The sequence below is a fragment of the Nicotiana sylvestris genome, chromosome 9 (assembly GCF_000393655.2).
Source record: "Nicotiana sylvestris chromosome 9, ASM39365v2, whole genome shotgun sequence".
Classification (NCBI taxonomy): Eukaryota; Viridiplantae; Streptophyta; class Magnoliopsida; order Solanales; family Solanaceae; genus Nicotiana; species Nicotiana sylvestris.
This window is the reverse complement of record NC_091065.1, coordinates 24,825,155-24,849,320: the sequence shown is the minus strand read 5'-3', so window position 1 is coordinate 24,849,320 and position 24,166 is coordinate 24,825,155. Positions and strand designations below refer to the sequence as shown.

At 37.0% G+C, this 24,166-nt stretch overlaps 1 protein-coding gene across 3 annotated transcripts; it reads left to right on the top strand.

The window, feature by feature from the left end:
- The first annotated feature begins 1,019 nt into the window (after positions 1–1,019).
- On the top strand, positions 1,020–22,780 carry LOC104217281 (retrovirus-related Pol polyprotein from transposon TNT 1-94). Of its 3 annotated transcripts, XM_070156047.1 has the most exons (5): positions 1,020–1,387; positions 1,472–1,665; positions 5,266–5,584; positions 12,929–13,024; positions 22,502–22,780. In XM_070156047.1, exons 1-5 carry the CDS (start codon positions 1,292–1,294, stop codon positions 22,535–22,537), a joined length of 741 nt encoding a protein of 246 aa, XP_070012148.1. In that variant the 5' UTR covers positions 1,020–1,291; the 3' UTR covers positions 22,538–22,780. The 3 variants fall into 3 exon arrangements, with proteins under 3 accessions (XP_070012148.1, XP_070012149.1, XP_070012147.1); XM_070156048.1 differs by lacking the exon at positions 12,929–13,024 and having other exon boundaries at positions 1,042–1,387; XM_070156046.1 differs by lacking the exons at positions 1,020–1,387; positions 1,472–1,665; positions 5,266–5,584; positions 12,929–13,024 and adding an exon at positions 15,611–16,514 and having other exon boundaries at positions 22,502–22,648.
- The last annotated feature ends 1,386 nt before the right edge of the window (positions 22,781–24,166 follow it).

Below are 24,166 nucleotides of genomic sequence, written 5' to 3'. Positions count from 1 at the left end.
TCTATGCCAAAATAATATTATTTAACAAAATTTTAATTCATAAACAAAAAATAAAAAAAATCAAAAATTTAAAATTAAAGAAAACCCCTCCTCCCTTCTTCAAACCCACCCACTCAACCTTCTTAAAAGAATAACCCGCATGCCATGACTCCTCCACCACGAGTACCACTACTTTCTTCACTCTTTTTTTATAGAAAATTATCTATCCATGAAAAATACATGAACAGAGAATTAAGTCTTTTGAATTTTGACTTATTCTTCTACCCCAATTTGGAAGGACTGTGAAAAAATTTGAAAACTAAAACCACCGGAAAAAATGGAGGAGTCATAGAGAAGGGAAAGATGACATGATGGAAGAAGAAATACACACCAAGGAGAAAATCTAACGAAAGAAGGGATGAAGAAAGATGAAAAAAAAGGGGAAGGAAGGGGATCTAAAGAAGAAGACAGGAGAAGAGGCCGGAGGGGGAGGGTCAGGACGAAGGGGGAAGGGACTGAACAAGAAGAAGAGGGGCGGGGGGGGGTCAGAACGAAGGGGAAGGGACTAAGAAGAGGGGAGGGGCAGAACGAAATGGTGGGGGGTGGGGGGGGGAGAACGAAGGGGAGTCTTCTCTCATATTAGAATAGCTGGTAGTATTTATTTATTTATTTAATAAAGAAAAATCATCAGCTCACGCACTTAATGTGCGTGTAAATCACTCATTTTGTCCACTTTACCTGCCACATAAACTCGGTCAACGACCAGAAGGGTTTAAAAGTTTTGTTTTGATTAAGTTTGTCTGGATGAAACTTTATGGAGTGTAAGGACAGGGATAACAAATCGAAACAAGTATTAGTGTATCCCAGGCTATTCTGCCAAAAAAAAGATAGTCGCAAACATAAGTAACTATTTTGTATTAAAAAAGAAAAGAAAAAAGAAAAAGAAAAAGAAAAAGAAAAAAGAAAAAAAGGTATTGCCAATTTAATTAAAAATTAATACGGCAAAAATCAAGAATTACGTCGAATTTTTTTAAAGAAAGAAACCAACACATCCCGGAAATCGGCTTTCCTTGCTCTGGGTCTGGGCTGGCCCCTTTTCCCCATAACTGCCTTAATTGCAATTCTAAAAGGCAACAAGATTCTTACTTCTTCACTGATCCAATGAAAGCACAATCAATAGTAGGAACTGTCATCGTTTTTTAGAAGCGAAATTCGAACGCTTTTGCGGGATTTTCAATGTAGAACCCATTGCCCGCGACGATCATCAATCTTCTACTACTACTCCTTTTTTCCTCAATTTTTTTTTGGGTATATGATGCTTTGTTCTGCATTTAGAACTCAGATACAGACGTGGCTTCGTGATTATGACAGGATTCAATCCTTTGCTGTTATTCTCATCTATGTTCAGGTAATTTTTGATTTTTCTTTTCTTTTTTTTGGGTATAAATAAATAAACTTATTATATTAATTTGTGATTTAACTTAATTTTCAGATTGGTTGTGCGATGATTGGATCTCTTGGGGCATTATACAACGGCGTTTCACTAATCAATTTAGGGATTGGGTTATTCGCATTGGTGGCTATTGAGAGTAGCAGTCAGAGTCTTGGTAGAACTTACGCTCTCCTTCTCTTCTGTGCCATCTTACTCGACGTTTGTTGGTTCTTTCTTTTCGCATCCGAAATCTGGTAAGTTATATACAGCGACTGTAATGAATTTGTCATTTAACCTGTTACTTACTATTTATTCTAGGTTACAAATTCATACTATTAAACAAAATTACCTGCAATTACTTTTAAGTGACCTTATTGTGTAAATGTTTTTTACACCATCAGTGCAGAAAACTTAAACTCATAGAGTAAAAGGAAGACTTAGTGAACTTTTCATAATTGTATAGCTTTAGGGGTCGTTTTGGTAGTAAGTTATTCATGTATTAGGAGTAACATAACTAATACCATGTTTGGTAGCCTTTAGTTTGTACACAAGTCAGCATAACTAATGTTATGTTTGGTTGCTTTTTATGTTGGGGTATAAATACAACAGATCTATGTATTATTTATGCACGGTAGGACATAATAACTAATACATGTATTCGTAATATATGGATTAAACATTCAAATGACCAAAAAACTCTCATATTTATTTTTAATAACACATTGGATAATGAAAATAAATTAAACATTTAACAGAAAATAATCTCTACATTACAATCCTTAAATTACCAATCCATACATTAGTAATCCCTACATAACTAATCTCTTCATAATTAAACCATGCATAACAAAACTCTGTATAATACATAACTAATCCATATATAACTATTCCTGCATAACTGATCCTGCATAACTAATCCATACATTACTAATACCTGCATAACTCTAACCAACAACCAAACAACCCCTTAGTGTATTAAGAATGAGACTATAAAATAACAAACCACTATAAAATTTCACTTGAATATCTTTTGTAGTATTGAGTGATGTATTAAGTTAACACAACTCACTAACAACTTGTTACCTCAGCTGCTTGTGTGTGTTAAAAATCTCTCGAAATTTGAGAATCACACTCTTAAGGTATCCTTATTCAGAGGATATTTTGATGCCAAACTTGCTTTAAACATATTTGACGATCGGAGAAATGAAATCTTAATGAGTTCCAGGACTTTGATCTATTTGTAAGAGCAAGACTCAAGACTTGTGAGTTAAGTGCACGTCACAAGTTCGAACCTTGCCAACAGAGAAAAATGTGGTATTTAGGTGGAGAAGGGTTGGGGGGCATTATCCACCGAGTTTAAAATCGTGTACCACTAACCCTTGGGGATTTCTTGGTTATCAAAGAAGAAAGAAGTGAAATCTTAATGAATACAAGGACTGTTTTGGGGGTTTCGTTATGTCTTGACAATCATATGATTCATTGCTATTTTGTGCTTTCAATGTTTTGGGGGATTTCATAATGTCTTGATAATCATATGATTCATTGCTATTTTGTGCTTGTTAGTGCACAAAATTGTCGTGTCAATAACGAAACATGAAAGGCTGAGTGATATGTCATATGATATAGTATTCTCTATCTCATCAAATTAACGCGCCATCCATCCAAAATTTTTGTTGCTTTTTGAATTAATTATTTTTCTGAAGATGCAAATTGTTAAAGTTAATTATTGATGCAGATTAGTGATCGATGAATTAAGATATTCGACCAGCATGTGCTTTAGAAATGGAGTGAGTGAGCTATAGTGGAGTTCCAATTGATATGTACATTGTAGTCTCTAGCTTTAATGTATTACAGCCTTTAAATATAAATGTAAGGCATTTATTATGATTTATGCATTGAAACCACCATGTGTGAGTAATAAAAAGATAATTTCATTTTTCTGTTCTTAGTTATAGTTGTAGATGCACTGGAGAAGCTTTATCAGATGTTCACGCTTTCAATTGGAAGTTAAAAATGCCAGCATGGAATTGAAAATTTATGAGTATCTGAAATTAGAAGTATGATACTAACAGTAGCGTGGTGGAGGAAAGATGAAGTGTTTAAGAGTTCTCACAACTAAATGCGTTGGTGTTAATGGAAGATTGGAGTAATATAAGAGACAAATAATTGATATCTTTTGTGATGTGTCTCTTTAGGTTCAATGTAAGGCTCTACAGAGATACTCCAACTGTTTTTATAAATAGAGCTGAATATATAGGTAATTAAGCTTGAACGAATTTGTAGTTTTGTCATTTCTCAAATCAGGGTTAAACTTGTTCTTTGGCACCAAGATTGACGCTGCACAAGTGCGGGGGTCTTTTCGCTATATGTGTGTGTGTGTGTGGGGGGGGGGGGTAATGGGTCTTCTCTTGTTGAATAGTAATTTGAATCTGGACTGACCTGGAAATTCTGTCTGGAAAAGAACATGAGAAAGGACTTGGGTTTAAAGGTTATTCACTGTGAGCACCCAAGAATGATTAAAGGAAAGCTGATATTTTTTGATAACCAATGATTAAAGGACAACATATACTTGCTGGTGCCCACAACTTCAAACAAGAAAGAATGGAGTATTTTTCCCATGCTGCCTTCCTTTCTTGCCGATCTTCAGTAATCTCCCATTTGTCCTCGGTAATGCTCATGAGATATTGAAAAATGAGAACACAGGGTTCATGAGCGAACCTGCAATGTAATAAGAGATGATTAGCATTTTCTCCAGTTTGCACATGCCGCACCAAATCACACAATATCATCCTGCTCTTTTCCAGATTGTACGCCTTTAAAATAGTGTCTTCCACTTGCAGAACAATCAAAGAAAGCTACATTTTTCGGAGATTCAGTTTCCACACCTCCATTTTATCTCCTCTTTCTGGAAGCTACAAGTGAAAGAATTGTAAAATATTTTGCGCCTACCTCCCTCATTATCATCTTATCTCCCTTAGTTTGCATCATTTTAAAGTTATTTCCAGCTTCTTTTCTGCATAGATGCAGGAAATAATTATGCAGGAACTTCTACTTGTCTTGTTTGATTTTTCCGAATCCACCCAAATCTCCCCACTTTCGAAATCTAGGTTTCACAGATTATCAGTGACATCATCTTTTGGAGCTCTATGGATAGGCTATCTATACTTCGTAAGTAGCTTCTTAGCGAGGCCTCCTCTTTTTATGTTTAAGGATCAACACACTCTCCAAATTCATTTTTTTCTATTTAATATATATCAGATATGGAAAATACTATGAGACTGACTGACTCAAGAAAAGATACTATCAAATGCTATTGAAGAAGTTCCTCCTCTGTGATCCTGTTGCCCCATGTAATAATATTCTAGAAGAATTGCCCTGTGTCCGTGTAGCATAACTAATCCTAGACTGATGATAAGTACACACCCTTATCTTTTCCTCTTTAGAAAGCAATCAAATAATAGTCTAATAAATGGGTGTCTGGGCTAAATATCATTGAAGTAATTAACTTCTAGCTTTAGTTCTTTGAATTCCTTCTAGCACAAGTAGTTAACAATCCCTAAGAATAGAATCTTCTCTATTGCTCACTTTCTGGATGTGTTTTTTGGTTTTGTACGTGGTCAGTGAGGATTCATATAGTCGACCCCAACTTGTTTGGGACTGAAGCATAGTAGTAGTAGTAGTTGTTGTTGTTGTTGGTAACATCATTGGCTGCTGCATCACTTTCTAAGAATGCAGGTAGAGCCAGCCATCACTCATATATTGTGTTCTCAGACATCCTTGTCCAGTAAATTTACCACAGTCCTTAAATGTTATAAAAGTTAAAATTTCTTCCTGAACTTCATTTATCCATGCAGGAATATTTCGTCTACAATTTATGGAACCTTTGTTATCTTCTCGGTGAAACTCACTCTCTCCATGCAAATTATTGGATTTTGTGTGAGATTATCATCTTCACTATTGTGGATTCAAATGTATAGGCTGGGTGTTTCTTATATAGAGAGTTCAGTTCCCCGAGAAGCAGATGTTGATATGAGAAACAGTTTTCTCAATCCTGCAACTCCCTTAACTAGACAGCCATCCAATTCTGATGATGCTCTAGGTGGTTCTGTATATGATCCTGCATATTATTCCTCCTTGTTCGAAGACGGTAAAGACGAAACATATTTTTGCAGGGTAAGCAGCTCACTTTGGCGCTTTCCTTCCTCTCTTTCTTTATCCTTTTATATGTAATATGAATTTGTCATGTTTCAATTGCTTTGAATTGTCTTAGTAAGTGATGTGGACCTTGAATTTGATTTGTTTCAGAAGTATTTGAACTCTCCATGACTTATTCCTCCAACTTGTTTGCTTTACACATTTACAAAATGTATAAAACGTAATGGATGTGGAAACATGATATAATTGGGATGCTGACCTGGTGACTTGACCGGAACAACTGCTGATCTAGTTACGCTTGACTAGAGGAAAATAAAGATGAAGTAAAGAAGAAAAATATTTGCTCATATACATAATGGGCTCATAGCTTGAGATATATGGTCTGGGTTTGGGGCAAAGTTGTCGGCTATAGAGTGCTATAAGGAGTATTATAATCTGCTTAACCTGAATCCACACGGTATATTTTTGTTTGATTTGAAATAATTAGCTTGATAGGAATACAAACATGTACTGCTTTTATATTACATTGAGGAATAGGTCAGATTACAACTCAACTCAACTTAACTTATTTGCTACTAGTTTGGGGTTGAATCTTGTTGATTGATTGGATGATCAATGTTCTAACTTATAAAGGTTGTTTGAATTTTGGGGGGATTGAGTCTCCTTTTTCACATATTAAGAATAGTCTTTTATCTTTGATCGCTTTTTGGTGCACTCATATAGCCCCTATTTGTATAAAAGATTGGGCGTCTTTTGTAGAGAATCATCTGATGTAAATTCTCTACTTTTTGGTATACTTCCTGTATACGGGAGTTCTCTCCCTTTTGATTAATACGTACAATTTACCTTATCAAAGAAAAAAGGTGGTTTGAAAAATGTTTAATATTTTAGATGAGCAAAACTTTTCAACCTTGGAAATGCGCATAATTTCGGGTCATTCTACAATATTAGCAACAGTTAATAAAAGAAATAATTTTATAAATTTGCAAGAGGAGATTATGAACTAGGGATATACACTTGATTGCCTTATTTTTAAAATTTTACCACCTTAACTTATAGAACTCCATTTCTTGATTGTCAAGGTATTTCTCTGCTAGTTTGTTTGATTAGAATTTAAACCAAATTCCTCTGTAATTTTTTTTGGGCTGTAAATCTTGGAGACTCTTTCCTATGGCATGCCGGTCTATTTGTTCCTGTATGAAGCTTCACTAAATTTTGATATACTTAGAAAAAAAAAAATTACTCTCTCCAAAATAATATGAAATGATACAGCAGTTTATAATCGAAATTCCAGGAAGATTAAAGGAAAAAGGCACAAAAGCATAGATGGGAAGCGGTACCTTTTTCACTTATGTGGAATGTACGGAAGGATGGAAATAGAAGAGTGTTCGCGGGAGGTTTTGTTTTTGGTGCAAATGAGAAGTAATAGTTTTACTTACAAACCATGAGTAGAGGGAGAATGGTGCAGTAGTGGCACCGGTAAGCAGAAACTGTCTAGATAATAAGCTCACATGGGGGGTTAATCTGTGGATGGATCATTACAAGGGGGGGAGGCTCTCTTGGGAGCACCTATGATATTCCATTTAGTATAGATAATTAAATGCGTTTTTTACAGAATAATGTTTTTAAGAAGGTTTTCTAGTTTTTGTCAGAGGATTCATATAGATGACCACACCTTGTCTGGGACTGAAGAGTAGTTGTTGTACATTCCTTGGTGCTACTCCATCTTTTCTAAATTAAAATAAGGAAACATCTTCTTCAGCATCCATAATAATGACATTTGAAAAACAAGCTTAATAAGTATACCCTCTTTCCCAATATGGATGTCCTAGTTCAATTGGCTGATATAGGTGGAGACAAATTCTACTTTAAATAAAATAATTCTTTAGTTTCGCTTGGTCAGTGGCTGTCTGCAAATAAAATCACTAAAACTTAGCCTACTATCTATCTAATAAGATGCACCATATTCTTCTTACACTAAGGGACACAAACCAAAAAGGCAAAACCTTGAAGCTGCCTTACTCCAGCACTCCCAACTCCAGCGAACCAAAGTGGACATCATTCTGGGACATGACTTCCTCATGTACTCCGCATACAATAATTCTTCATAATTGCCACCACGAGTACAAATTCTAGAAGTTCCCCAGCTCCTTTTCATAATTCATATGTTACTGCTGCCTTCATCTTTTAGGTTCTGCAGGGGTTTAACTTTCCATATTGGAAATATCAGCCCCTTGGAGATGCTTTGCTTCATCTCCCTCTGTTCTTCCTACATTTGAATATTATCCTTATTTTCTTTTTTCATTATTTGCTGAATGTTGATCTCTTTAGCACAACGGGTCCCGTAGGGTTTTAAGATTCCATATTGGAAATTTCAGCCACTTGAAGATGCTTTGCTTCATCTTCCTCTTTTTTTCCCCCCTACATTTTGATATTATCCTTGTTTTCTCTTTTCATTATTGCTGAAATGTTGATCTCTTTAGCACCAACATAATCCTTCCTTTTTTTGTTATATTTTTTGAGTGACACAATGTTCAGTGGTTTGACATGTTAAAAAAGGGCAGCCCTATGCACGAAGTATCCCGGTTTCATGCAGGATCCGGGGAAGGGCCGCACCCTAAGAAGTGTGATGTAGGCAGCCTACCTTAATGCAAGCATAAGTGGCTGATTCCACGGCTCGAACCCGTGACCTTCACATGGAGACAACTTGACAGTTGCTCTAATGCTCCCCTTAAAAAAATGATTAGATTAGATTTCCGATTAAAAAAATATGATTAGAAAAAAAACCGTGACCTATGGTCTGACAAGTTGCATTGCTAAATTAGATTATAATTTCCGATCCAGAAATATGATTTCTCTCTATATGCTCCATTTTGGGACCGCGACTACAAAGAGCTGTCCCTGTTGGCTTTTGGGCCCTCTCATCGATATTGTTTGCCACCATCCATTCCCCATAGCCGGATCTTACGAACTGAGATAATCAACTTTTTGAAGGATACATGACATTATTTTGTATAAAAATCATTAGCATTATTTTGTTAATATGAAACAATATTGAAGAATGTTGAGAAACAATATACGTCCTTACATGTACACAATATTGAGTAAAAGAAAACCATAGAAAGTAGAATAGTCAGTTTGTGATAAAAGGGTGTATGTAGCACTAGAATTGAGTTGTATTAAAAGCCATCACCCTGTCGGTTGAAGCGATGAAGCGATAAGGAGGGGTTATCGCTTTGTGGTGAAGCCATGCGCTTCAGGGAAGTGTGCACTTCAAACAGTGACACACAAAGTGATCCTAACGAGAAGCGGTTGATTTTTTGAATCGTAATTTTCAGGAGTTTGGATCAATTTCAGCAGCATTATAAATTAGATACTAAAATTAGTTATATTAGTTGCAGTGTGATTATTACAGTACTAAATTCATACATGTTTGGTATTTTTTTATTTTTGAAACTTGCACTTCATTTCTCAATTTTCGCAACAGGCCCCATGGACCTAGTCATTTTTTCACGAATCTGATACACACTTCTATTATGTTGAAAATGGCTCATCTTTCTGCCCGCTAGAAGAATGAACACTGGAAGTCAAACTTACTATCTTTGAAGTTGATATTGAATATTGATTATAATTTTATATTGGAGATACTGTACGAATATTGCTATAAACCACATATTTTTAAGATTTATATGGAGTCAAACTTACTAACTTTCAAGTTGATTTTGGACGTGTAATTTTTGTATTGGAGATACTATATGAATAGTAGATAAATCACATATTGTAGATATAAGAATATTCGTGCACCGAAAGGTGTGGCCTAGTGGTCAATGAAGTGGGTGAGAACTATGAGGTTTCAGGCTCAAATCCCAGCGGAGGCAAAAAATCTAGGTGATTTCTTCCCATCTATCCAGCCTTGGTGGATAGAGTTACCTAGCCCGAACGCTACAGTTATCCCCCAAAAAAAAGATATATGAATATTCGTATAAGTCACAATATTTCCTTTATGGATGCTAAGCCAGTATCATTTGAGTATCTTGTCTAACTACATTAACAACAACAATAACAATTGTTCCTTAATCCTGTTAGTTCAGTTCGGTTATATGAATCTTCATTATCCATTTTCCTCCATTTTCCGTCTCATTCCTATATTTAATATGTAATGTTCTTTACCAAAAAAGGATTCTTTTCAATTTCTAGTAACATGCACATCTCTAAACTGACTAAAGGAACTCCTAAACATTGTTCATCTAGCAAATTTGCCCAACTATTTCTGGAAAAAAATAAATTAAAAAGTGCTAGATAAATATTATAAGAAAATCATGGTTGTGTGACAAAATGAGATAGGAGTAAGACACAAGATATCAAGGAGGAAGTGACAGAAATACTTGACATTTCGAGTTCCAGAACACTCAAGTCTTAGGGGGGAGGTAATCAATTAGAGGGATGTCCCATTACCTATACCAAGATAGACGGGTGATCAGTATAATTAAGCCTTATTTTCAAAAATACCATAAAGCTATATGATGAAATAGATTAATAATCATCAATAGAAAGCTGAACTGGAAGATTGTGTGCATGTTAGTTCTTATGCAAAACTTAAAGCATGATTTTCATAACTTCAACATTATATTTATTTAACTATTATGATTCAAATGGATTTTTCTATTAGAACTGCATGGGCTGTGTTTTTCTAGCTCTGTCGTTAACTGCTATATTTGAAGAATGTTTATTTGAATATTCAATTGTCAAAGTGAATTCCCATTATTAGCTACTAAAGATCTTGGTTCAAGACTGAAAATTACTAAAGAACCTTTTTTTCCTGCGGCGAAGCCAGTTAACTGTCAAGAAAATAGCGCTTAGTAAAATTTGATCTGTGAATTATCCTAGAGCATTAAATGATTTTTTGGACCAAACTAGATAAGGTTTTCTAAACGATATCCACAAAAAAGATCTCTATATATTTACTCCATTCGTCCTATTTTATGTGTTTGGCTAGGCATTGAGACTGAGAATTTTTTCAGATTATACTATCTCTTATCATTTGAATTTGTTTCAATATATTTGACATTTTAGAAAACCAAGAGTCATTTATTTACATTTTCCCAATCTATCGTTGCTCCAATAAATGATTTACTAACCTCTTTCCTATACTAGTCGTCAAGATTTTTGCGCACACCTTAAGAAAGACATTTAATAGCTTTAATCATAAGAGTATTTATCTAAACTATCCTTCATGTTTTTTCTTTTTAAGGTGGACATTATGATTCTTGAGATCTATTCAAACAATAGTTACATGTCGATTAAAAGATTAACTTTCTCTTGGTACATTAATCTCTCCCCTATCCAAGTCTTACCTTATTCAAGTGCCATCCATCAATTTTTACTTACCTCAATAAACCTCAAAGAAATTTAAATGGAGCAAACTTTCTTAAACATTGAGATAAACATGGACAAGATAGAGCCACCACATTTAATCAATTCAATTAGATTTAAACATGCATGTTGAACCTGGCAATAATTATGTTGGTAGACAACAAGTACCTAATCTAAATCACAACATCGATGGTCAAGATTAAATTTATAATAGAAGATGAATGACTACTGCTCTAACATAGGTGTAATTTACTTGCCTAGAAAACCTCTCCACTAGTAAATGTTAATAAGCTTGGATAATGAGTGATTAATGACTATATGGTGTGTTCAACATTCTAATGACAATTGAGAGATTAATCAGATAATTGTATAGATTACTTACTGGAGCAAGAGTAGATTTGCAAACAAATGCCTTTCTCATTTTCTGAATCTTTAAATATTCTGAAAGAAATTCATTTAGCCAAATTCGCAAATAATGTAGATAGGAGGTGGTACACATTTTTCTAAAAATCTCTCAACCGTCAATACAATCACTAGTTACTCATTTTTCAAGCTTATTGACAATTACTAGATCAAAGTGGGTATCTTCCCGAGCAATTAAATTACATTAACTTTAGATTAGTAGTCATTCACCTCCTATTATATATTTATTTTAAACAAAAGTTGATGCAAATTTGTATCTAAAAAATGTAGAGCCGAAAATTCAATATCTACAAATGTCTCAACTCTTGGAGAGTTTGAATTAAGATTAAGTTTAGGAACTATATAATACATCAATATTGAGATCAAGACACATGTTGCAATATAATCATTGTCAGGTTCAACAATCATGTTTAGATATAATTGAATTGATGGAATTTGGTAACTCAGTTTTGTGTCCATGTTTATTTGCATTTAAGAAAGTTAAGTCTTCTTTTATAGGATAGTTTTTTGTGGGAAATACTGAAATTCTAGTATAATAAAATATGTGGAGCCTCCCTCATCGGCTAAGGGATGAGGGACTTGGTCTTCTTTATCATGGTATCAGAGCCAAACCCATCCCAGTTCTTTGTTTCACCGATGTTGGGTCCCCATATTATTTGTCCATGCTCCAGCTGGTAGGCCTGGGCGTGCGGGGGAGGGAGGAGGGGGGGGGAAGAGGGGTCTTGAGTCTCTCACATCGGCTAAGGGACGGGGGACTTGGTCTCCTTATATGATTTTGGCAATCTTCACCTCATGGGCTAGTTTTTGAGATTGAATTATACCCAATATCCATTTCTTTATCAGAATAAAATCTTCTAGTTGAAATTTTTAGCACCAATTAAATTTCATTGGGGTTTATTGAGATAAGTAAGAATTGATGGAAAGTGACACGCGAATAGATTGAGACATGGATAGAGGAGAGACTAGTATACTGAAAGAAAATTAATCTTTCACTCGACTATGTAGCTGATGTTGTTACTAATCTGAATCGAAGGTCATAATGTTCCACTTAAAAGAAAAAAGTTTAAAAGAGAAATAAAGGGTAGTTTAGACAAAAACTCTTATGATTAAGGCTATTAAATATTTTTCTTAAGGGGTGTGCAAAAACCTCAAAAGACTGGAAATATTAAACTAGTAATTCAAAAGTTAGTTCGATGTGGGAAACATCATGACTTAGATTTGAATTGTTAAATGAGTTTGGATTCGTGAAATTTGTATGCATTTATTACTTTTGAAAGGCGAGATAAATATTTAGGACATCCTAAAATAGAAAGCGTGGTACATAACTTTGGAGAAATAGGAGTATTTCTGAAGCTAGTAAAAGCACAATGATACATCTCTGTAGCAGAAATTGCAGTGGGCAGTTGTTACAAAGCGCATGATGGCTATATTTTACTGTGGTTTTTTACTCTGAGATTTAGTGCATATTTTTCTGCATTTTTGAGTTTACCTGAAGCATGATTAGCTAATAAAATTCTTGTTATGCTATATTTGATGACCATTATATTCTCATTCTGTTGTTCTTAGGGTAGTCCAAATAATGGCATTGTGATTGGATCACCTTCTACGGCGAAAACAATTCAATTTAAGCCATCAATGAGCAGATCTATCCGCATCACCGACGTGAGTTGTCCATAATATGGTTGACTTTGTCAAGTTAGCGTTTCATAACTCTTAGTTTTGGACTTCATATGATCTAAATGAAGTTATAGATTGCAATGCACCTCCTCTTTACTAAATGACACTTTTGAATCCTGAAGAGCTCTTTGATTTTCGTGGACAAAATTGAGTTCTTTACTAGGTGGCTGCCACTGATATTTTCATCATTGAATGAGAAGGGTATCTGGAAGTTTTTCTTTTTGATGAGGTAAGATGTTTCATTGATGGCATCCAGAAGATGCAGAAATACTAACGAGGTCAATGTTAGCTCCACTACAATTTGTTTCAATTCCAGCCAGGGAGCTAACCAAAAAAGCAAAAGAACAAAAGCATGGCCCAAGTCAAAATAAGTGAACTGATAAAATCTAGATGTGAGGCAACATTATTTAGAGGGGTTAGGTTGCTCCAACTAAAAAGGTACACTAGACATTTAGCTTTCAAAAAGGGAGGAGGAGGAGTTGAAATTCCAGTAAAACATCTGCGATTCCTTTCTTGCCAAAGAACCCAAAAGATACAAGGGGGGATCATCTTCCTGATTTTCCTGATGGCTCTGTCAACTTTCCACTTGTTCCACCCTTCAACTGCTTCCTTAATGCCCTGAGGTAGGGTCCAGCTTACCAGAATGGAAAAAAGCATAGACCACATGAGAACTCCTCCTACAGAGGGTTATCTTGTGTGAGACAGGCTCCCCTAAGGCCTAAGTGGTGTCCATGAGAAGCATATTACTTTTTTTGGGCAGTTTTGTCTTCCAAATCAGTTTCCAGGGCCAGGAATCAATGATTTCAGTCTACTCGCAGAAGTGTCTGTAGCCTGCCTTCACAGTGTAAGAGCCTGATTCAGAGTTGCCCTACTTGAGTCTGACTGATGCTTGTTCATTCATGGAGAAGATTCCATGTCCTCCATAGAGTTCCAAAAGACTTTCCAGTTCCCAGTCCTGTATGTTTCTTCTAAACAGGAGGTCCCAAGTTGGACCTCCTTCCTTCTGATCTGTTTTTAGCTATTGTTGAGTCTGGAGCATTGGCCATTTGATATAAGGATGTATAACTGTCCTTCAGGGTGTTTGTGCCCAACCATTTATCCTTCCAGAACTTGACATGTAACCTATTTCCAATCTTGAATGATGTGTTCTGTGAGAATTCCTCCCATAGGCTGCTGATGTGTCCATGAGGTGCTTTGTTGTGTTTAGTGCACCAGTGGGACTGTTGCTCATGTTTGGCAGCAACCACCTCTTTCCATAAGCTAGAGCCTTCATCTCCAAATCTTCCTAGCCATTTCATTACCATGCTCTTGTTGTGCTTTGTGAGGTCTCTGAATCCCCGTCCACCTTGGGATTTTGGCTGTATTACTCTGGACCACTTGACATGGTGGAGCTTATGACCTTCAGAGTTACGTTTCCAGAGAAAGGTTCTTCTAGCTTTGTGCAGTGATTTTAGGACCTTACCAGGCATGGGAAAGATTGACATGCTATTCCAAGACACTATTTATCAAGGTCAGTCTGCCACCCACTGAAATGTATTCTAGCTGCCATGTTGACAGTCTTTTTTCCACCTTTCCAGTGACCCAATTCCACACACCAGCTGATTTGTATTTAGCCCCCAAGGGAAGGCCCAAGTAAGTAGTTGGAAAGGCACCAGCATCTCAGCATAAGATAGCAGCCAGAGCTTCCAAGTTAGGGACTTCATTGACAGGGAATAGTACACTCTTTAACATATTGATATGCAGGCCTGAGCTGGCTTCAAATATGAGTAGAGTGAGATTGAGGTGTTGTACCTGAGATCTTTCAGCACCACAAAAGATTATTGTGTCATCTGCATACAATAGGTGTGAAACTGAAATAGAATCTGTTGAAGGGTTTCCTTCTATCCATTGTAGCTGCTTTGCTTTATCGAGCATCTGACTGAGTTTCATTTTATTCGAGATGTTATTGATGAGGGAACTATCAAGGTCGTGAAGGTTATCACAGACGATAATGCTGCAGACATGTTGACCAAGATAGTCCCGCTCGCTAAGTTTGCACACTGCAAGGACTTGGCGGGGGTGTGCATCAACTGATGCAACTCCGAAGAGAACAGTTGCTAGGTGGAGGTGGTATGTTCAACAATGGTTTGATTCTTCTTGTTTCTTACAACGGGGTTGCCCAGTAAGCTTAGAAGTTTTGGCCAGAGTTGTTCACACGCTCGAAACGCAAACCAAGGTGGAGATTGAAAATGTTGGTTTATGTTTAGTTAACAATGGCATGCTGAAAATGTTGGTTTATGTTTAGTCAACAATGGCATGCCAATTGGAAGAGTTGGTGGAAAGAGTTGGTGTGGATGCTAGGAGGAAGCTTCCTCCTTTGATGTCACCCATGACATCAAGAGGAGGTAGTTTGATGTCAGCAATGACATCAAGAGGAGGTCTTTACCTCTATAAATAGATGCACTCCTTCACTTGTAGAAATCATCCCAAAATAATACAATACATTGTAGTGAGTAGAGAGTTAAGAGAGAAATTCTCTTAAGTGTAATTGGGAAATCTCCCCTTCCTTTGTTAATATTAAAAGGACAATTGTTCTCTGGTGGACGTAGGATTATTTTGATCCGAACCACGTTAAATCTTGTGTTCTTTCTTTTACGTTTCCGCTAACAATTGGTATCAGAGCGACAGGATCCTTTAACGATCCAAGGAGGAAGAACAAGCAAATATGAGTTCCATGAAGTTTGAAATTGATAGATTCAATGGACGCAACAACTTCAATATCTGGAAGATCCAGATGATGGCGTTACTGCGGAGGGAAGGTTCAATCCATGCTATTGACAGAAAGTATCCTACGGATATATCAGCTCCCGACAAGGAGAAGATTGAAGGGGATGCATTGAGTGCAATCCAACTATCCCTTGCACCTAACGTGCTTTGTGAAGTGAGTACGGGTACCGAAGAGACGGCCAAACAGTTGTGGGAAAAGCTAGAAGGGCTATACCAAGACCGATCAGTGACAACAAGAATGTTGTTACAACGGCGTCTTCACACATTTAAGATGGGGCCAGGTACTTCGTTACAAGATCATTTAGATGCGTTTAATAAACTTGTCATGGACTTACAGATTGCAGGAATTAAAAGGGAGGAGGAGACGCTTGCATGTGCTTTGCTATTTTCATTGACTTCAGGATATCGTGATATTGAGAATTCAATGATGTATAGCAAGGAGCCTATCAAGCTTGAGCAAGTGCGGCAGGCACTTAACTCTAGTGATGTGCGGAGGCACATTGAAGGAGATAGAGATGACCAGGCAAGTGGCCTCTTTGTAAGAGGCCGGACTAGCCAACAGGGAAAGACCAAATCAAAGCACAGATCAAAGTCTCGTGTGAACAAGAAGAATACAGAGTGTTGGGGTTGTGGCAAGAAGGGGCACTTTGAACGAGATTGCCCAATGTCAAAGTCCAAGGAAAAGGCGAGTGCATCTACAGTTGAACAGGTACATAATTTTGATAATGATTATGTACTAACAACATCGTGTAATAATAATAGTAGTTATGAAAACAAATGGGTGTTAGACTCTGCTTGTACTCTGCATATGACGTTCCGAAAAGACTGGTTTAGCAGCTACGAGAAAAGTGGAGGAACCGTAGTAATGGGCAATAATGCAACTTGTGCAATAGTTGGCATTGGCTCAGTTCGGGTTCGCTGCCATGATGGAATCGTGAGGACTATTACACAAGTCCGTCATGTTCCTGATCTGAAGAAGAATTTGATCTCCTTGGGTACTCTGGATGAACAAGGCTACAGGTACATGAGCGAAGCAGGAACTATGAAGGTGACTAAAGGTTCTTTAGTCATGCTGAAAGGCAAGCTGGAGAATGGCCTTTACACATTGGCCGGAAGCACCATTGTTGGCTCTGCAAATGCATCTACAGTGCAGTTATCTAATGATGACAAGGCAAGACTATGGCACATGAGACTGGGTCATATGAGCGCACGTGGACTGGAGATGTTGAGCAATCGTAAACTTTTGGAAGGTGAGAAGATCAGCACGCTTGACTTCTGTGAGCACTGCGTTCTAGGGAAGCAGAAGAAGGTCAGCTTCAGCACTGGCAAACACAAGACAAGAGGAGTGCTAGACTACATCCATTCAGATTTATGGGGTCCTTCTAAACTTCCATCGAAGGGCGGAAAGAGGTATCTTCTCATTTTTATTGATGATTTCTCACGAAAGGTTTGGGTGTATTTTTTGAAGGCAAAAAGTGATGCTTTTGAAGCATTTAAAGAGTGGAAGATTTTGATTGAAAATCAAATGGAGCGGAAAATCAAGTATCTTCGCACAGACAATGGCTTGGAGTTTTGCAATGAAGAGTATAATGAATTCTGCAAGGTTCATGGGATCTCAAGACATAGGACTGTCAGGCATACCCCACAGCAGAATGGAGTTGCCGAGAGAATGAACAGAACTCTTCTTGAAAAGGCTCGTTGTATGCTCCTACAAGCCAAAATGTCCAAAGTATTTTGGGCTGAAGCAGTTCACACTGCTGCTCATATTGTCAATCGATCTCCAGCATCGGCAATTGACTTTAAGACTCCGAATGAGGTATGGTCAGGTGAACCCTCTAACTATTCATACTTACGAGTATTTGGGTGTCCAGCTTATTATCACGTTAATGAAGGAAAGCTTGAACCAAGGGCTAAGAAGGCCATATTCGTAGGGTATGTGGATGGAGTAAAAGGGTACAAACTTTGGTGTTTGTCTTTACTCAAATTTATAGTTAGTAGAGATGTCACCTTCGATGAATCCTCTATACTTGATTCCCGTAAAGTTTCCGTGGAGTTTTCAGGAAACAAGAACAACGAGCAGGTGGAGCTTCCGGTGGAGCTTGCCAAGGAAAAGGATCAAGAGACTCAGGTTAAAGATGAGTCAGAAGATGTAGGCGTTGAAGAACTTGCTGTCAATGAACCATACACAATTGCGAAGGGGAGGGAGAAGAGGCAAACACGAGAACCGGAACGCCTTATAAATCAAGCAAACTTGATTGCATATGCGTTCGTAGCTGCACAAGAAGAGATTAAAGATCTGGAGCCCTCCTCGTATATTGAAGCAACTTCTTGCAAGGATGCCGCACAATGGCGGTTAGCCATGACTGAAGAGATGGAGTCTCTTCACAAGAATCAGACATGGGTCTTAGTGAAAAGACAAAAGGGGAAGAGGACAGTTGGATGCAAGTGGGTCTACCGAAAGAAAGAGGGAATTTCTGAAGTGGAAGATGTTAGGTTCAAGGCGAGATTGGTTGCAAAAGGTTTCAGCCAAAAGGAGGGAATTGACTACAATGAGATTTTCTCTCCGGTCGTGAAGCATAGCTCAATTCGCGTGCTACTAGCATTGGTTGCACAATTTGACTTGGAGCTTCAACAGCTTGATGTCAAAACTGCTTTCTTACACGGTGATCTAGAAGAGACAATCTATATGGATCAACCTGAAGGTTTCCTAGCTGAGGGAAAAGAAGATCACGTATGCCAACTAAAGAAGTCTTTGTATGGTTTGAAGCAATCCCCTAGACAGTGGTACAAGAGGTTTGATGCATTCATGACTACACATGAATTCTCAAGGAGTGCATTTGATAGTTGTGTGTATCACAAGAAGATGTCTGGTAACTCAATGATTTATTTACTGTTGTATGTTGATGATATGCTTATTGCTGCTAACAACATTACAGAGATAAATGCTTTGAAGAAACTATTGAGTAAGGAATTTGACATGAAGGATTTAGGAGCTGCAAAGAAAATCCTTGGTATGGAGATTTCAAGAGAAGACGATGTTGTACATCTTTCTCAGAAGAGGTATATTGAAAGGGTTCTCGAGAGATTCAATATGCAAACGTGCAAGCCTGTAAGTACACCATTAGCTCCTCATTTTAAACTTTCAGAGTCACAAATGCCTCAGTCCGAGGATGAGGTGGAGCATATGTCAAAGATTCCTTATGCCAGTGCAGTTGGTAGTATTATGTATGCTATGGTATGCACACGTCCAGATATTGCTCAATCTGTAAGTGTGGTAAGTAGATACATGTCCAACCCAGGAAAGAGGCATTGGGAAGCTGTCAAGTGGATATTGAGATATTTCAAAGGAGCTTCTGGTGTTGGTCTTACCTTTCGAAAAAGTGGTACAGGTATTTCAATTCTCGGTTATGTGGATTCTGACTATGCAGGAGATCTTGACAGAAGAAGGTCCACAACTGGATACATCTTTACCCTCGTTGGCAGTGCCGTCAGTTGGAAGTCGACTTTGCAGTCGATTGTCGCTTTGTCTACGACAGAAGCAGAATACATGGCAGCAGCGGAGGCGGTAAAGGAAGCTATCTGGTTGAAAAGTTTAGTAGCGGAATTGAGTTTAGTTCAGCTGGAATCAACTCTTAGATGTGATAGTCAGAGTGCTATTCATCTAATGAAAAATCAGAGATTTCATGAGCGCACTAAACACATTGATGTCAGATTTCATTTTATTCGAGATGTTATTGATGAGGGAACTATCAAGGTCGTGAAGGTTATCACAGATGATAATGCTGCAGACATGTTGACCAAGATAGTCCCGCTCGCTAAGTTTGCACACTGCAAGGACTTGGCGGGGGTGTGCATCAACTGATGCAACTCCGAAGAGAACAGTTGCTAGGTGGAGGTGGCATGTTCAACAATGGTTTGATTCTTCTTGTTTCTTACAACGGGGTTGCCCAGTAAGCTTAGAAGTTTTGGCCAGAGTTGTTCACACGCTCGAAACGCAAACCAAGGTGGAGATTGAAAATGTTGGTTTATGTTTAGTCAACAATGGCATGCCAATTGGAAGAGTTGGTGGAAAGAGTTGGTGTGGATGCTAGGAGGAAGCTTCCTCCTTTGATGTCACCCATGACATCAAGAGGAGGTAGTTTGATGTCAGCAATGACATCAAGAGGAGGTCTTTACCTCTATAAATAGATGCACTCCTTCACTTGTAGAAATTATCCCAAAATAATACAATACATTGTAGTGAGTAGAGAGTTAAGAGAGAAATTCTCTTAAGTGTAATTGGGAAATCTCCCCTTCCTTTGTTAATATTAAAAGGACAATTGTTCTTTGGTGGACGTAGGATTATTTTGATCCGAACCACGTTAAATCTTGTGTTCTTTCTTTTACGTTTCCGCTAACAGTATCTGCGAAACATTAGCATCTGAGAAGAGTACGATTGTTTTCTGCTGCACTTGAACTGCTTTGAAATTTCAATAGGAAGAACACTTTGTATATTTTGGATCATCTTGTGTTGTAAAGTATATGTTTTGCATTTTCTTTTGGTGCAAGTACTTACATCGATCTTGGGGAGAGGTGATTAGGCAGGATATGACGAGGCTTCAGATTTCTGAGGACATGACACTTGATAGGAAGATGTGGAGGTCGAGTATTAGGGTTGTAGGTTAGGAGGCATTTGAGTCACGCATTACTTCGTACATTTGTAAGACTAGTCTAGTAGGGTTTTTTGTCTAAGATAGTTAGTTAATGGCAATGTTGTGTCTTACTATCTCACTTTTCATTACAGGACCTTTTTATTAGCTTTCCCTTTAGCTTTGCATCTTTCTTCTACATTTCATATTGTTCTTATTTTTCTTACGATTTATGTGGATTACTAATATTGTCTCCTTTTGTTATTTTGTTTTCTTGAGCCGAGGGTCTTCCGGAAACAGTCTGTCTACTCCTTTGGGGTAGGGGTAAGGTCTGCGTACACACTACCCTCCCCAAACCCCACTAGAGGGATTTTACTGGGTTGTTGTTGTAATATTATACAAAATAAGAATAAAAATAAAAGCATTAGAAGTTCTCTATATTTTATCCGGGCATAATAATCTATAATAGGACTAATATATACTCCTAGAAAGCATAGGACCTGAAGTAGTGTGCTATCAGGTCTAAAACATATTCCCAACTAATGGTTATCGCATATATAGATCTTTTCTTCTATTGTGCTCTATCTTTCGCTAAGTCCATGGATTCCAAGAGATCGTAGATCTTTCGAGACAACTTCCTTCCATGTGATTTAGATCTACCTCGTTCCATCTTACACCTTCACTTACATGATCTCACACCTACATAACAGTGCATCTGGAGGTCGATGTAGGATATAACTAAACCATCTCAAGACCTCTCATTTTATTCCCAATGTGAGCTACTTGCACTTTCTAGCGAACGTGCTCATTTTCCAGCTTGTCTAATCTTGTGAGGTCGTAAATCCATCATAGCATCCGCAGCTATGTGACACTCATCTTGTGGACGTGTTGGACTTTTACAGCCCAACATTTGCTCCCATATAACATTGATATAACATTGTAAAAGGGAGGGTGTGAGTGGGGGTGTAGGGGTGGGTTGGTGGGGATGGGGAATAGGGGGGGGGGGGAGATTGAAAAATATTTTCCTTCGTACCAAGCATATCCTTAATGTACTCTTGAGTACCTCTTTATTGAAAGTGATGTATTTCAAGTGGGAAAAAATATTCTCTTTCTTAACATGTAATCTTCAAGAACAAATGAAAAATTATACAAATTTGCTTCTACTTAAACTATTTTTTGTATGCAAGTACGCATCTAGAAAGAACAAAGACGCTAAACAATAGTAAACAATACTTACAATATTTAGAAGAAAAAAAAAACTCACATAGTCAACTATAGTGAGAAGAAACATACGAAGGAAAAGGAGTTAGAATACCTTTATAGCATTTTCAATTTAAAAAATGATATCATGTATTTTGAGTGAGCAAAAGTTGGAAGATAACCCACTAGGCTAACCCGTATTTTACCCATGAATACCATATTTCTACGGTTGAATATGGATGGAAGCCTAAATTTTACCCAACTTAAATATCACTCATCCAACCAATTAAAATAGGGGTGGATTGGCCGGGTTGACAAAATATGGGCTCATTTTGCCAGCACTAGTTTTATGGAACTTGCCTATCACTGTGGTAGGCATCTTTATGTCACTGAACACTCCAGTCGCACTTCCATTTCAACCATCGGATTTTGATTTTATGTGTAACATCTTCGTCTATTATTTCATTCTCCTTAAATAGCGAGCCTAGATAACTGAGTTGTTTGCATTTAGGTACCACAATCCTCTGTAATCTCACAGCAACTTTAGTCTTATGCTGGCTAAACTTGCAGTGCATATATTTAAACTTGCTTCTACTTTTAAGTTCTCTACATTGTCTATTGGCATAAAAGACAAAAACTCCAGCAAACATTGGACCTAAGATAACGTACTACAAACATTGGAATGTGCTTCATTTGGCTGTGAAATAGTAGGATAAGTAGCAGCATTTTTTATCTCTTAATTTAGATTGTCAGAGGAGGTATTACTGGCAAATTGATTACTTGGGTGATACATAGATATACTTTTTAGTTGTACTTAATTTCGAGGATAGATTCTTTTCCTAGCTCATTCATTAAGTTTTGTTTGCAGGATGAGAATGCTGCAAGAAGTCCCTATCATGTCTGAAATTGGTTGTTTTTCGATGAGCATTTGGGAAACGTCCATTCTCCATTTTTTATCTGGAGATTTAGTTTATTCACTTGATCCGGCAGGTTTGTGTATGGTAGTGAGTTCTGTACAGTCACCAAATGGTAGTATTCTTTTCCAGGATAAATACAAATGATAAACCTTGTCTTTTTGTTGTCATGTAAAGATAATCATGTAAGTTCCCATATTTTGGCAATGCAATTTTACACCTTTCAAGTAAAAGCGTCTTGAAGATGTCTCAGTATGAGGTTCATCAAGTGAAGATAGGTTTTGAATTCAATTGCACTGGTAACCGACTTCTATTTCTTCCCTTGTATCTTCCTCACATTCGTATTGGACTTGATTTGATGTGGCTCGATATGTTACTGGTCCTCGTTTAGCTTATTATCTATGGAAGCAAAACTGCGCCGTGACTGGAGATGCATTTTTAATGCTTGTGAGGTGATGTCGGGGAAGTCTTGCAGTAACTGGAGGGTACTTAACAAGAGCTGGTGCAATTTGCATCTTTCATCTATTCTTTGGCAGGTATTGTCATTGCAGTTCATGCTTCAGGAGTGTCTTGATACTTGCACTTTGTGCTAGTTGAATACTTTTGCCCTAGCCCTTGTCTTTCACTATATGGAAAAGAATTTAAACTATATATGCTAACTCTTTTTTCTTTTTATACTATTAGTTAATGTTAACTTCTCATCGCATATTATTGAATATTGATTAATACTTATCACAAAAGTTGTAATAACCTTATACGTGACATGATTGTGTGGATATTTTTTTAGAGTAATTAACTAATATAGCAGCCCGGAAAAATGTATCTTTATACATTTTGTGTATAGTGCATGTATATTAGCTAGGGGCTGTACATAATTTTGGTCGAGTACATGTTTTAAAAGCCCTTTTTATGCCGTCAGTAATAAAACTTGCTCTATGGGAATGTGAGCTTTTTGCCTTTTCATCAATTGAAGGTAGCATAAAATCAACTCATTTCAACTATCAACTAGTCTAACTTGTTGCTCCTCATGAATGAAAAAGATTCAAAAAATATTTTGAAGTAACAATGGTAAATCCTAAGTTAAAAATTATATGCATTTATCAAGTTATAAGTAATCCATTAAACGTGGGATGCTCTGAGATTTCATGAATGCATTAGCAATTTTATATTTCTTTTTTTTCGGGGGGGGGGGGGGAGGGGATAAAAAAGGTTTTTTTTTTCCTTCTGAAAAACGTAGTTGTTCCATAAATAAAGCAATTGGTTCAGTGTAATCTCTGCTTAATTGGATTTGAGTGTAATTGACTGTAATTACACAGTTTTGACATGTTTGTCTGACCAAGTAATTACCTGATCAACATGTAATTGGGTGTAATTGAGGAAGTGTAATTACACTCTGCAAATTTCAAGAGGGAGGGTAATTACATGGTATAATTACCAGATTGTTTTTTGAATCACTTTTCTTTTCTTTTTAATTTACTTTTTATTTCTATTCTTTTTTTTCTTTTTAATTTTTTTTTTCAAATAATATTTTTTTTACATTTTTTTTGTTTCCTTATTTCTCATTTCCCAATCTTTACTTCACGTGTTCTACATAATTTCTCATATTTTGTTTTTTCTTA

Excerpts from the sequence above, each read along its gene's own strand:
- LOC104217281 (XM_070156046.1), top strand. The coding sequence starts at position 15,744 with ATGAGTTCCATGAAGTTTGAAATTGATAGATTCAATGGACGCAACAAC. Across the intron at positions 16,515-22,501 it reads GTGCATCTACAGTTGAACAG|GATGAGAATGCTGCAAGAAG; the intron begins GTACATAATTTT and ends TTTTGTTTGCAG.